The sequence below is a fragment of the Gracilinanus agilis genome, chromosome 2 (assembly GCF_016433145.1).
Source record: "Gracilinanus agilis isolate LMUSP501 chromosome 2, AgileGrace, whole genome shotgun sequence".
Lineage (NCBI taxonomy): Eukaryota > Metazoa > Chordata > Mammalia > Didelphimorphia > Didelphidae > Gracilinanus > Gracilinanus agilis.
This window is the reverse complement of record NC_058131.1, coordinates 458,293,475-458,309,197: the sequence shown is the minus strand read 5'-3', so window position 1 is coordinate 458,309,197 and position 15,723 is coordinate 458,293,475. Positions and strand designations below refer to the sequence as shown.

At 33.5% G+C, this 15,723-nt stretch overlaps 1 protein-coding gene across 1 annotated transcript in view; it reads left to right on the top strand.

Moving 5' to 3' along the window:
• YWHAQ (tyrosine 3-monooxygenase/tryptophan 5-monooxygenase activation protein theta) overlaps positions 1 to 15,717 on the top strand; it is a 30,963-nt gene extending 15,246 nt beyond the window's left edge. The window contains exons 2-5 of the mRNA XM_044661999.1: positions 10,013 to 10,136; positions 10,747 to 10,910; positions 11,607 to 11,702; positions 15,002 to 15,717. Coding sequence (XP_044517934.1) covers positions 10,013 to 10,136; positions 10,747 to 10,910; positions 11,607 to 11,702; positions 15,002 to 15,061 — 444 coding nt within the window. The 3' untranslated portion in view covers positions 15,062 to 15,717. The remainder of the gene's footprint in view (positions 1 to 10,012; positions 10,137 to 10,746; positions 10,911 to 11,606; positions 11,703 to 15,001) is intronic.
• The last annotated feature ends 6 nt before the right edge of the window (positions 15,718 to 15,723 follow it).

Sequence of the window (15,723 nt, the reverse complement as noted above, 5' to 3'; positions counted from 1 at the left end):
CTGGTTGATGTTGGAAGCCAGTTTCTCCCCTTGACATTTCTACTACAATATTTTAAAGAGAAAAAATCTTGTAATTGATCTATTGGGAAAGACCTTTAATTCTGGACCATAATGAGACTATCATTATCATAAAGTACTTATTAAGTGCCCAATTATTTTAGCCAGAGTAAGAATTCTTTGAACAACTTGCTACCTAATATTCATTCCAGACATGGATCTGCATGTGACAGAAAATTATCCATTTGTTTATTTTCTACAAACCCTTACCTTCCATCTTAGAATCAATACTGTATATTGGATCCAAAGCAGAAGAGTGGTATAAGGCCTAGGCAGTAGGAGATTAAGTGACTTGACAAGGTCACATAGCTAGGAACTGTCTGAGGCCAAATTTGAACCCCAAACCTCCCATCTCTAGGCCTGACTCACAATTCACTGAGCCACCTAGCCGCCCCCATCCATTTATTTTTTTAAGGCAGTAGATTACAACCTTTTTTGAAGAAACACAATTCTTCACTTGAAATAGAATGCAAGAAAAGTGCTTGAAGTTCAATATCTTCAAATAAGTTTTTATAACTATTTCTGACAGTATCATGTAATGACTGATTTTTTTAAAGTAACATCTTATTTTTGAGTTTTAAATTCTTAAAAAGAAGTCATTATACAGATGAAGAACTTGAGTCTCAGGATCATTTGCCAGAGATCATATTATGGTTTGCCAATTTGTGTTACCTTGTTTGTTCTTACAGTAGTACTTTTAGGTGGAGGTTCTTTTATTATTCCCATTTTAAAGATGAAGAAACTTAGGCAGAGAATAAGCAAATGATTTGCCCATTTAGACCCAGATCCAAGTCCAGAGCACTATTTAATAGTAGTAATAATAGCTAGCATTTATAAGTGCTTCACAATATTTTATCCTTTACAACAATGTGAAGGGAAGGGTAGGTGCTATATTTCTTTTTATAAATATAAATTATAAATAAACTGAGGCACAAAGAGGTATGTGACTTGCCTCAGAGCCACAGCTAATAATGTCCGAGATCAAATTTGAATTCAGAACTTCCTAATTCCCAGCCCAATTCTTTATCTATTAGTTGCTTTTATAATTTCTCTTATGTTTTGAACCCTTTGTGTTCTATTCTCATGCCCCAGAGTCATCTTTGAGTTTGAAGTTTTGGCTTTTACCCTGTCCAATCTCAAACTAAGAGGCTTACAAAAAATTACAGTCTCTTTAAGCATCAGTTCAGTATAATGTTTGTTTCCATGTTATGGTTGGTATAACATTTTAGTACTGCTTTCTTTTGGATGTTCAGTGTATTCTGTGATTAATAATGTGTTTAAATAGTTTGCATTTATCCTTTTGAGTACAATGTATAATCATTTTTAAAAGTTTCCAAAATTCAGAGTCAGAAAAACTCTATAGTGGTATCTCACACCCATCAAATTGACAAAGATGTTAGAAGATGGGAAAATTCAATGTTCCCAAAACTGTTGGGAAGTAGGTATGCTAGTTTAAATTAGTTAAACTGGGGCAGCCATGAATTGGTCCAGCCATTTTTTAAGACACTTTAGGGAGAGTGAAATAAACAGAATCAGAACATTATCCACAATGACTCTAACAAAGTATTTGAAAAGGAAGGTGAAATCTGAATAAATGAAAAACCAATGGCAATTCTGGAGAATAGATAATGAAACATTTCCCTCCATATTCCTGAGTGGTGAAGGGCTTATATGATCATAATGTATACATTATCCAAATGTGTTTTTGCTTAATTGTTTTCCTTTGTTACAAGAAAATTCAATCTGGATAAGAAAATTTTTTCTCCTACAAGAGAACAACTGGTATCATTGCAAAAGGCCTCAATCAAATATTCAAAAAGTTGTATTTATGTAAGGAAAGGTTATAAAGATCCAAGATGATCCAAGGCATTTTACTTGAATGAAATAGTTCTCTTCTTTAATTTGAATGGTCCCCTCTCTTTGTTTGATAAATGTTTTCAGGAAATTTCAGTTTGGGGTTTCCTAGTTTTAATTTCCTATTTCAATTAACCCCAAGAGATTTGGAACGTAGAAGATTAAGGAATCCCATACAAACAATCCCTTACCTCTGTGTTCCAATAGAAGCTGTCCAGACCCTAAGCCCCTGATGGCAAACCTATAACACACATGCCAGCACTGATACGCAAGCCACATACAGAGAAGTATGGGGCTGCATGCTGAGGATGAAACATTTGCTATAGTTTAATGTAGACACTCTGTGCTGGAGGTCTGTAGGCCAAAACAACTGTCACTAAACAGGTAAGTCAGATAATTAGCTTTTGGTTTATTAAATGCAGTTATATACTACAATTATACATTTCTGTTATTTAAACTATAAATATCGCAAGATTGTTTTTTGTTTTTTTTCTCGAAGTGACACACCACCCAAGTTACGCTTGGTTTTTTTTTGTTTTGTTTTTTTGGCAAATTTTAACACACTAAGCTCAAAAGTTGCCAATTACTGCCCTAAGCTTTAAGTACCAAGTGAAATATGAATTTGCTCAGGCCTGTAGCCTACCAGGAATTAAAATATTTTTACCATAATAGCCAATTTCATTCAGCATTCTACCAAACTCTACTTTGAAAAAAGAAATTGTTTGTGGAGACCATCTTGATGTTGCCATCATGGAATTAGAGCAGAAAAGAATCTAGTCATAACAATGTTCACCCTATAGAACTCGTGCTACTCTGAAACAGGTAATGGATTCCTTATGATAGATGACCTTGACCCCAACCTCCAATCCCAAATTGCTGTTTTTAAAAATGTATACAGCAAATATTTGCTCTTTAAAGCATGTTATCAGTCAGCAAGTAGCATATTCCTTCTATATATTGTAAGTGAGCTTTCATTTAACAAAATTTAGATGTAGTAAACAATTTTGGTGTCTTCATAAATTTTTAAATAGAATTCTGCATACATGAGTGAGACTATCTTTTCTTGATAGGAAAAGAGAAGATCACTTTTTTTCAAAATTGAGTGCCACTGACACAGAAACAAATAAATTATTCATATAAAATAAAAAAGTAAGTTTTTATTTTAAAAAGAAATATATAAGATGTTGAATTCATTGTGATAACCAAGATAACTTTTACTTTTATTAACCTGGTTATGTATGTTTGGGAATTAAAGCTGTATCTGATAGTCAAAAGCGGTTTTCTAAATTCTTATCTGTTAATATGGTGCATCCACATGGTTATGTGAAATAGTTGACTTCATTTTTATTGGCTCTTAACCTCTCCCACCCGCCTTAGAGAGCTTTCTTTAATTTTTAAATCCATAACATATATCTTTAGAATTGATACTAAAGTTATAATTTCTAAGGCAGAAGAGTGGCTAAGGACTAGGGGCAGTTGGGGTTAAGTGACTTTTCTAGGTTCACACAACTAGGAAGTGTCTGAGCTCACATTTGAACCCAGGATTTCCCCCCTGCCCCTATCCAGTTAGCCACTTCACTGTGTCAGAGCAAAAAAATTTTAAGAGGAAGGAAAAAACATTTTCAGCAAAATGTACAAGTATTACTACTACCTCTACCCACTCCAGCCAAGCAATAGAAAGTGTCTTTTATATCTTATTTGGGGGTCCAGCATGGTCTTTATAATTTTGCAGCATTTAGTTTCTTGTTTTGTGGCTAGTCTTTTCATTTACATTGTTGTAGTTTATGTTCTTTATTTGGCTCTCCTTACTTCACCAATAAACATTTATTAAGCACCACCCCCTTTCTGTAAATCAGCAGATACAGTAGACAGAGGCAGGTTTCAAACTTGGTCTTCCCTATTTTAAATCTAATGCTCTTTTCACTATATCGAACTTTTATTCCTTGAAGGAGTCTCTTACTCTCTCATCCCCATGGGCAAAATCTAAATGTAGCCTTTAGGAAATGGGGAGGTAGAATTTGCCCTCAGACCAGGTAGCTTCTTCAAGGTAGAGCTGTTAAACAAAAAAAGATAGCCTTGATTGAATACTTAGCAGAATATTTCTCAGAAACTTAAGTTACCGTAAGGAATTGGTAAAAAAAAAAAAATTAGTTCTCTAGTTAGAATTAATATTGCAGTTTTTGCTCTCTGATACCCAGAGGGGGAGGCGGCTATCATCAAAATTATGCTGCTATGTTTTGAAAGGAAATTATTGATTTAGAATCAAATTTCTATTTATTAAATTGTACATATTTATTAGTCTTAGCATTATACATGTTTAAGAATTCTTGAATTTGTCATAAGTAATGGTATTTCATAACATTCTGAGAACTGTGACTTTTTTTATTGACCTAGATCTTATATCAGTTGTGTAACTTGCTATATATTTTCTTCCTATAGGAACTCTAATGTTAAAATGTTCTTGTAGAGTTTTTTTTTAAATACTGACTTTGAAGCCTTATGAAGGAGGGTTCTCTCCCCTCCTCTCTTTTCTCCTCAAATGTGATCTATCTTATTTGAAGTGGTCTGTTAACATCTTATACAACCAAAAGAAATTATTTAGGTAGATGTTGGGGAGCCTTCCATTAGTCCTAAGAAATGTATTGGCTAAGGAAGTTTTCAAGGAGGAACTATTGTATAATTTATAAGAGCATAATATATTAGAAATATAAGATGGATCATCCATATGCTAAAATTTTAAATAAGATTAGGGAAGGCATATGGCAAATAAAAATGCTAAATCAAATACTTTGTACAGACTTTCAATTTGCTTTATTAAGAGGTTTTTCTTATGGAGTTACTTGCCCATTATATATATATATATGACTTAAATAATTTTCAAAGCATAAATCTGAGTTTATATATCTGAAGTTCTTATATCCTGTGTAATTAATGTTATCTGCTACCATGTTTTGATGACTTTGGTGAGCCACTAAGTAGAACCCATAGTTGTTTTTGTTTTTTTAATTGGGCTAGCATGTAAATCTCTGCTATTGATAGCATATAGAGAGACAGAAGAATTATTCTGTACCTGTTGTTTCCTTCACAGAGAGCTAGTGGCATCTGACAAAGAACCATGATACCTGGCTGAAACTCCAGGATGGAAGTAATGCACAAGTCACTTTATAAAAGCCCAACACTGTAAATCGTACGTAACAGCTATATGCAAACTAGTAGTGAAAGCTAATATTTTTAGAAAGAAAATCTTTATTTGGCACTTTGTGGCCTAGTAGTTACTAATGAAGTAGCTTTTTCATATAGCATTAGAACCTACAGAAGATAGAGAAGTATGCAATAGCCCAGGTCCCAAAGAAGTATAAAATTATTGATGGGGGAGGAGGGAAGAACGATAGTTACAAATACTATATTTCTTTTTTCTTATACTAGTTTAGGATATTAATCCCACAAACACCACCTCTTTCCAACATGGTACCTTAAAAGTATAAAATGGTAAAAAGTTTTTGATCAAAAGCTTTTAAAAATATATATGTATTTATTCATGTGTTTGTATTTCTATATTTTAGTGTTGTACATTTTTCCATAGAAGTCTTTTCGATAGAATCTTTTTAGCTGTCACTTATGTTGGCAAGTAAAGATATGAAAGAAAAGTTCAGAAACATAAAAAAAAATCTGTACAATGTTAATTTCTTAACTGAATTAATTGTTATTACTTTGTGGGAAAAAAACTACAGAAGAGAAAAAGTAAAAATTCAATTTGTGAAAAGAATTTGGATTATGAGAAAAATAAATTATTCTCCAGGTAACTAAGAGTATGTTGATAATATGCAGTGGTAGAAATTTTGTCTTAATGCTTTTTGTTCAATGAACATGATAATTTTATAATGGAATTGACTTGTGGATTATAAGAATTCTAATACTGTAATTATTGTGTGGTGACCATTAAATGACAGCTCTGAAGTTGCTTCCACTACCCCCTGGTGGCTGAGTTTAGCTTTTCATGGTCCTTCATGTCATCTAATCCTACTCACCCAATTATTTTTTGTTGAATTGGTATTTCATCTTAATTTCTTAACCAGATTCTAGCTGGTAGAAACTTGTAGCATCAGCTGATGCTTTATCATATTCTTTTACTTAAATATTTGTTTCTGAAATTTTTTTCATGGAGTTTTAAAAATGTATATAGTTTTAATATTTTTTTTCCTAGTTAACTTGAACGCTTTTTGAAGAAGCACAAAGGACAGTGATATCAACTAACTGATAAAAAGTAACTTAAAACATTTAACTTGACACTGAATATTTTAATCATTTAACTGTTTAATGATTTTTCTTAACTTGCATGAATACTAAAAACTAACAGTGAATCTAAAGTGCTTAATTTATGACATTTGGCATAATTTTAGTGGTGTATTTTTTATAGACAGTAGATCACATGAGAATTTCTTATGTTCAGGCCATGTTGTGTTTTTTTTAAGATAGTAATGCAAAACCAAATTTAGTCAACTTTACACAAGATACTATAATTTTAAATTATTTTTATTTTAAATATTATGAATTATTTAATTTACACAAAAGAGATTCATTGATCAGATCTTGTCAGATCTGTGAGAACTGATGTTTAATTGACTAAATTATCCTCAAAATGTAATGAAGATTCAGGCCTTCATTTCTAAATTCAACTCTCGATTTACATCTTTGATGATTACTCTCAGACTTTTTTTTTTAACCCTTACCTTCCATCTTAGAATTAATACTGTGTATTGGTTCCAAGGCAAAAGCATGGTAAGAGCTAGGCCAATGATGGCAAACCTATGGCATGAGTGCCAAAGATGGCACACAGACTGCTCTCTCTATGGGCACTTGGGTAGAGCTGCTCCCCTCCCCCTCTCCACATGCACCTGACATCATTTTTTCATATCATCCACCCCTCTTCCTACCAGCCCAATGGGAGCACTTCCTCCCCTCTGTGAGGTAAAGTGGGGAGGGGGCCCAGCACTCAGGGGGAGGTGTGGAGGGGCAGGGCCCAGTGCATCAAAAGGTTTGCCATCACTGGACTAGGCAGGTTGGGGTTAAGTGACTTGCCCACGGTTACGCAATTAAAAGTGTCTTGGGTGCAAATTTGAACCCAGGACCCCTTCCATCTTCAGACCTGGCTCTCAATCCACTCAGCCAACTAGCTCCCCCTATGTTGCTCTCACTTTAAAATTTCTGCATTTACATGAAAAAAATATACTTTTTTATAAAGCCAATTGGGTTGAAACATTAACCAGAATTTGGTCATATATCCAGAAACTTCATAAGGCCATATTGGTCTTCTTGTTCATGTGTGCTAGCTAATTTAGATATGTTTAAACTGCTTTGGCTAGGAAATATTAGGATATGTGAGTTTCTTTTAGATACATGGTCTTGTAATAAGTACATTTGACTTTAGATTATGGTATGCTTAGTGTTTGAGTACATCATTGTAATTTCTCAATAAAACAGCAACATGAGTTTCTGCTTTAGTGATATCCAACAAGTAGATCTACTAAAGTTACATTACTATGAGAATATGCAAAGCTTTATCACTAATTGGTAAGTTGCTAAAAGTATCTCCAGTGAACCAGGGTAACCTAAGGTTTATAAAGCTCTTGATAAGAATATAGAAATAAGCTTTTCAGTTTTCAATTAGTACTGCAATATTCATCACTGATGGAGGTAATACTAGTTTCTTAAATAATTACAGGTTTGTCATTTTGAATAATTTTGTTTTAGAAAGATTAGGATTCAGGAAATTAGAATCTGGCCCTAGTTTTTCTGTGAGTTTGCTGCAGACCTTTTGGCAAATCATTTAACCCATAGCCTCCCCCAAACTCATTTTTAAAAAAATTTCATTGTATTGATTGCCTTATTAGCACATTGGTTGATCAGAAATGGAAATTTCCTCTACCAGTACAAAGCACTTAAAAAATTTTTTTTAAACCTTTATATTCCATCTTAGAATCAATACTGTGTATTGATAGCCTAGGCAGAAGAGTGATAATGGGGGGTTAAGAGACTTGCCCAAAGTCATACAACTAGGAAGTGCCTGAGGCCATATTGTGAACATCTAAGACCAGGTTCTAAACCTACTGCCCCCTCAAATCCTATTTGTGATTTAGTAGATTTGTTCTCTAAGTCTATAGGACTTCCTTCAGGGAAACCATGAGATTAAAACTATTTTCATAATACTGAGAAATTTTAATTTTTAATATGGTAAATATCAATAGATATAATCTACATAAATAAGTTTTTTGAGGGCTCTTCCAGAGTGTAAAGAGATCCTGAGACCAGAAGGTTTGACAGCAGCCAATTTAGTAGATAAATCAATCTGAATTGCCTGAAGCATATAAAAGTTAAGTGACTTTCCAGAATCACAAAGCTATTTAGCATCTAAGGTAGCATTTGAATCCAGGTCTTTTGACTTGAAGGAAGACATTCTGCTGTTCACACTGTGGCTATTTTTTTTTTAGTGAAATACAAATGATATAATTTGTATAGCTTTATACTTTTAGCTATTACAAATTTATGGTATAAAATTTGTGCCATAGAAGTCATTAATAAGCAAGTTTCTGGCTTACTAAGGATTCCTTACAATTAGTATGTGATTTCTCTAGTTCTTGAATGTTTAAACTACTTTTAAGTACTTTCCTTTTTACTGTCTTTCATAATATAACTTCTTTGTATGTATAAACTGTTCTATGAACAAATTCCAAAAACAACAGAAGTGGATTAATGAGGTTTTAGAGTATTCTTAAATTAAATTAAGTTGTATTCTGTAAATGTCTGCTACATTTTTCACTACTGTATGTCAAATTCTATCACAAGTTCCAGAGAACTGTTTTATTTTTTCGTTTCTCCAAAAAAATTGATAATAACTTGAGCTTTGAACTTTTATGGACAGACTTTATTTTCATAAAGTTTATCATAATGGACATTGTGTCCTATTCACTATTTCTAGAATTTGTAACTTGGTGAATGTGTTCCAATAGCATATTTCTGGAACTTGTTAAAACACACTTTGTTTCTGCTTTATTGGACATGAGTGACTCTGGCCTAAATATTGAAGACATCTAGAAGAATGGAGTAGAAATCTATAAATACATACATAGATCCACATTTCTAGAGTTAACAACCAGGCGGAGGGAGGGATGGTGTTGGGGGTTGTAAAAGAAAGTAGATAGTAGCAGCCTCGGCTTTGGCAGCAATTCTAGCGATCTAGTACCATTAATTATATTTATAAAATAGCTCTGCTTTTAAACTGCCATAATTTTAAATATATTAGAATAGCCACTGGAAGCCCCTTTGTGTTTTTAATACTGTCTCAATTATCATGTGAAACACCTAGGAAGTAATTCTAAATTGTTCTAGTCATTCTGTCTTAGAAATTTTGTCAGTCTGGATCAAAATATAAGCTGGACTTTTTATTCCTATTTTAAGTCCAGAGTAGCAGTTTTCTCTCTCAATTGTGCAGTAAGTTTGTTTTCTCAGCAGAATTCTTCCAGATAAGAGTGTAGGCCAACACACTTGAATAGCAACTTTGTATTAGTTTTTTATCTCTTTAGCCTCTGCAGACTCTAATCCTGCTAAAACAGATGATATTTTTACCTATCTTTTGCCTTAAAGCATTATTCAACTTCAGGTGCTTCTGAACTTAAGGACGATTCATTTTTTTTAAAGGTTTTATTTGGAGGTTTTGAAGTTAACCCTTCCCTCCTCCCTTCCCCCCCAAAATTGGCACTTGTTGCTGTCATCTATTTGTTAAGATTTAGATGTGTTGTCTTTATTTTCCTATCTCTTATCCTCTGTTCTGGATCCATTTTGATTTTGAACTAAATAATATCTCTAATTCCCAGATAGTATAATATAATGTTGGCTTCGGAACCAGAAGATGCTTGCCACAGGCAAATTAGTACAAAGGTTGTCTAAAAGATGAAGTAAAAGTAAACTGAGCCCTGCTTTCTAAAATGATATTGAATGTATCACTATTTAGCTAATAAGCAAAATATGTGTGTTATTATATAAATTGTTGCATATAATTGAATAACTTATATCTAGCTGTATTGGTATCCTATTTTTCTTTCAGGAATTGTTGGACAAGTTTTTAATAGCCAATGCGACCAATCCAGAGAGCAAAGTCTTCTATCTGAAAATGAAGGGAGACTACTTCCGGTACCTTGCTGAAGTTGCCTGTGGTGATGACCGAAAACGTAAGCATGCTTGGTTTGAGATGTTTCTGATAGGCTATTAAAACAACTTAGTTAAGAGCTGGCACTTGTAAGGAATATTCAGGCAAAGATTTAGATTCTATAGTGACCCAAGTAATGGGGAAGGGCAGGGTGAGGAGGATACAAAAGTTGGATTTAAATATGATTTTAAAAAATAATAACTTTACTGCAAGTTGAAGGTTGATTTGTGACTATATAGGGTATATAGGCATTCTTTCCACCATAAAGATTGTAGGGTTTGTTACAGAGAATTGCAGTGTGTGGAAGAATGCATCCCCTGTAGCCAATGTGGTGATGAACCACCATGATCTTGGCCATTCCTAAAATTAAGGAATTGTAAGACCAAGATGATCACTGTAATTTAAATCCTAATATGTGTTTTTCTTTTTTTCCTTAAACTAAACCAAAACACAGGACTTAGGTGATCTTTTAGAATCAATAGTAATTGGATTAGTTTTTATTATTCCATATTGTTGAATAAAGATTAGCATTGAATGAAAAGTAGAATAGTGTATCTATAAAGAGGAGAAGGGTGTCCCTGCCACCATGGTAAGAATTTTCAACCTTATTTTTTTTTTCCTCTCCTTCACAGAAACAATAGATAATTCCCAAGGAGCTTATCAAGAAGCATTTGACATCAGTAAGAAAGAGATGCAACCTACACATCCAATTCGCCTGGGGCTAGCTCTTAACTTTTCTGTATTTTACTATGAGATCCTTAATAACCCCGAGCTTGCCTGCACATTGGCTAAAACGGTAAGGTGTTTGTTTAGGACATTTTAACGTAGACCCTTTGCAATGTTCATAAAAGTCAGTTTCAGATGTTATATAGAAATATTTTAATGCCTTTGAATGTTTTCCATTTTCACTTTCCCTTATCTCCCTTATACCAAAACCCCTTTTCCTCCCTAGCCATTCCCCAGAGACAACTCATTAATTTTTTTCCCACAGTTTCTTTCCTGTTCCCATACCTTTTCTTTTGATCATAAGCATCGGGGTATTTCTGAAGGCTTGGTCAGGGTAGTTGATAATGAAGGAATAATTAAATAGTTAACTCATCTGATCAAGCATTCAGAAGCTCTGAATGAAATTATTTTGTTGAATTTTCATTTTGATTTTCAATCCTGAAGTAATTTCTCTTAATACTTTCTCTCTCTACCATGCGCCTATCATCACTAAGATGTCTTCTGAGTAAGAGGAGGTAATTCGTTAATTAGTGAATGAAATAGTTCATAGTGGTCACAAATGTGCTGATACACGGTGATAAGATTCCAAACTTGATGAGTTCAATTCTGGCAATAGTCTCAGAGAATAATCTTAACTTTTGTGTACATTGGCAGTATTTAATATGATAATTTGGATGTTCCTGTTCTAAACATCTGTGGAATTTATAGCTGAAAGGATCTTTGTAAGTACAAGTATTTACTGACTTGAATACATCTTTCTTACTAGGCTTTTGATGAGGCCATCGCAGAACTTGATACACTGAATGAAGATTCATACAAAGACAGTACCCTTATCATGCAGTTGCTTAGAGACAACCTAACAGTAAGTTGTCTTTTTAAATATTTTCAGAATCAAAGTATTTTTTAAAAACTTGATCCTTCTCATAGTTTTTGAAGGAATTAGGTTGACTTGGGTAGGCTTTTGAGAGGAAATTGTAGAACTAATGCAGCCATTAACTGGAAGTGGGGGCATGAATGAAACAAATATTCAAGTATTACATATTGTATTTGAGGGCTAGACCGCAATAAAGTATCATTTTAGAGTAAAGAATAAAGAAGAAATTACAGATTTTCCTCATCTTCCCCTCCCCCCCAAGAATTTATTCTAGGGTAAGATTATTAAAATTCTTCTGTATCTTTGGGTTGGTGTTAAAACTACTACTAAACTTAATAAATAGTATCTAATTCCTTATTTTAGGATCTTGTCTTTAAAGATTGCTCTAAAGGACTATATTAATTAAGCACTTGAGGGGCAACGTGATATTTGTTTCATAAGTTCTGTCTCTGGGACATACTGACTGGACAAGTTGGTTAATTTCAACACACTATAAAACTCTTAAGACTATAAGTTACAAAGAAGATGCTGACTCACATATAAGTAGAAGGGGGCGCCTTTGTTTGAGAGTTCCTTATATCAGAGACCATAAGTCCAGTCCTTATCCTCATATAAATGTGTCTATATTCTACTAGGTTGATTTTGAAACAAGAAAAGAAAGTTGGAGCTTGTTAGCAAGTTAGAAACTTATTTAGCTATTTGGGAGGTTTAGCAGAGTGGAATATAAATTAAATCTAAGGGATTTTACAGTTAAGAGTATAGTTTTATATATCAAAGTCATTCTGGGCCAAAGTAGAAATAATAAAATATAGGATATTGTTGTAGATTTTAGGTAGATCTTCCAGCTTTGATGAAATTAATTAGATAGTTATATTTTGACTAAGTAAAAAATATGCATTTGTGGTATAAACTAATAACATAGCTATTAACTTATTTCTATTCCTTTTCCCACTTAAACTGAAGCCTCCACTTGTCACTTTTCAATCAAAACTTTTCAAAAGCTGTGTCACTTTTCAAATCCATCCTTGCTTATTTATAGGCAAAATATGAAAGTGGTGACTGACAGTTTTGAGACAAAACTATCTTGTCCGGGCAGCTAAGTAGCTCAGTGAATTGAGAGCCAGGCCTAGAGATAGGAGGCCCTAGGTTTAAATGTGGCCTCAGACACTTCTAGCTGTGTGATCCTGGGCAAGTCACTTAACCTCCATTGCCTAGCCCTTCCCACTCTTCTACATTAGAACTAATACATAGTATTGAGTAAGGGTTATAATAAAAAGAAAAGTATCTTGTCTGCTTGCACATCTAAAATGATATGCTTAAAAATATTTGACATACCATCTCAAGCTTTGTTTAGCTAATGAACTTCAGCAGTGGAAGATTCTTTTACTGGTATCTTAAAACTTAAAATTAACTTTGATATGTAATATTTTAAACTACAGAATAACATAGAAGTAAAGTTTAGGAACAATTTGTTCTAAGCCCAAGATTGGAGTTTTTTTCACTTTCTGATTAATCATATATTAGGTAATGGTACTTGAGTAAAATCATTTGTCACACTTCAGGAGTAAGCCTGTTTTATTAGATAAAGTGAGGAGGATAAGTAAGGAAATTAGATGTATAGACAGTATTCTCCATATATGATACTTATTTATAATTGTTTGGGGAGGAGGGCCACCAGAGGGGGAAACCTCTCATGCTACTATAAAAAGTGAATTTAGTGAAGATTATTCCTACCAAACATAGCTACTACATACACATGTGCCCTGCATCTGAATATGTCTTTTTTTTTTTTTTTTTTTTTTTTTTTTTTTTTGGCTTGTCAAGTTGAAACATCATTGAATGTTTTCATAAACAAAAAGCAAAGAAAATTACATAAAAAATTGTGACCCTAAAAGTATAAATTTTTTCTCTACTTTGCCCCCCCACCCACGCCCTTCCTTATAACAAATAAGTAATATCAAGCAAAACACTTTCATGTTTTGACTGTGTCAAAAATGTGTGTCTCATTCTGTACCTCTTGTCTATCACTTCCCTGCCAAAAGGTGGGAAAAACATGATTTATCAGCCTTGTCCTTTTTTTGTTTGTTTTTTAAGTCTTCTCCCTTATATCAGTTCTATGACAGAAGAGTTAAACAATATGCCCAGGGTCACAGTTTTTTTTTCTTGTTATTTCATTTTGTTTGACATAGGTCTTCATAAATATTTATTGAATTAAATGGTCTTCCTATTTTATAACAGTTATTTGGTAACTGATGATTAACTCTTTTAAGTGTTTTCCCTAATGCTAGATGTTGTGGGCAATACAGAGGTAAGTATAAGACTTGAGAAAGGAAAACTGATAGTATATCCCTATAAATGTTTTAAAGATGGATCTTACTTGTATATGTTTTGAAGGTAGAAGGGTAGAAACCAGCAGAGTTTGGGAAAGTTTGCTTTGCAGAAAAATCTAATTGAATGTTAGTGAGAATTACCTTTACAGATGAGCTAGCCCATTTTTCTTCACATAATCATCTTGATATAATTGGTCATTCATTAAGGTTTTACTTGGATCATTTCAAATAATAGGGAGCTCACTAGCTTATAACATTGTTTAGTTCTTATGTAAAGACAAAATTTTTTTCTTCCCTGTGCTCCCAACATCTGATTTTTGTTTTCTTTGGGACTACATAAAACAAGGGTCCAGTATCTCCTGTAATACAAAAGCCTTTCAACCTTTTTGAACACAGCCATAACACTAGTGGTTGTTTTTTAAAATGTTCTATTTAGTGTAATTAAATTTTATTGAAGTAATTTTTTTTAATCCTTACCTTTTATACTGAGTATTGGTTCCAAGGTAGAAAAGCTTAGTGAGGACTAGGCAATTGGATTTAAGTGACTTGCTTAGGGTCACACAGACAAGAAGTATCTGAAACTAGATTTGAACTCAAGACCTCCCATCTCCAGGCCTGATTCTCTATCCACTCAGCCACTCCCATTTGCCTCTCAAATAATTATTTTTAAAGCAAAAGGATCAAGTTGGTTAGCTAGATAAGAAAGTTGCATTTCAAAGAAGTATACTATATTAGGTTGGTCAATGCCTAATAGTTGAGCATAAGTTTTAAGCCAAAAGGTTGATACTTTTGAGATGTTGCATGTAGTACCATGCAAGGAAGTGTATAAAAAGTTATGAACATGTTTAGTGAGATAACTTTATCACTAAATCTGTAATATTTATTTTGTTTAAAGGTTTGGCATGATAAATGAATATATCCAGAGATAACAGTCCATTGTGGTTCTTTTCTTTCTAGTTATGGACATCAGACAGTGCAGGAGAAGAATGTGATGCTGCAGAAGGTGCAGAAAATTAAAATTCATACAGGGTGTCATCTTCCTTTCTCTCAAGAAACCTTTTTACACGTCTCCATTCCTTATAGCTCCACTTGGATTTCCTATAGCAAAGAGAACCCATCCGTGTGTATGGAAATCAATCGTTTATAGTCTTTTCACACTGCAGCTTTGGGAAAACTCCATTCCTTGATTTGTGTTTTGTCCTGGCCTTCCTGGTGTGCGGTTACTGCTGTAGAAAAGTATTAATAGCTTCATTTCATATAAACATAAGTAACTTCCAAACACTTATGTAGAGGACAAAAGTGTATCTGGTATTTAAAAATCTGAACCAGTTCTGCAAGTGACTGTGTTTTGTATTACAGTGAAGATATGAAAATGTAGTTAAATGCAACTCAAGTGTTTTACATAGCTTCTCTTCCCCCATATTCCTCCCTTATTTTTCAGGGTTTTCCTTTCAGCAAACAACTTTCACATGCTCTTCTTACTATATATTCCTTTAAAGAGGAATCTGGAAGTATTGGGTCAAATGGAAACAAGTTTGGCATTTTAGGATTAGGGATCATGAGCTGAAATCCGCCTACTGTAAAATAAGTTATGGAGTCCACAGTATGTCTGTGACAGCAGGAAGTTTTCTTACTCTTCAGTTGCTGCTGTTTCATTTGACAATTTCCCTCTCAATAAA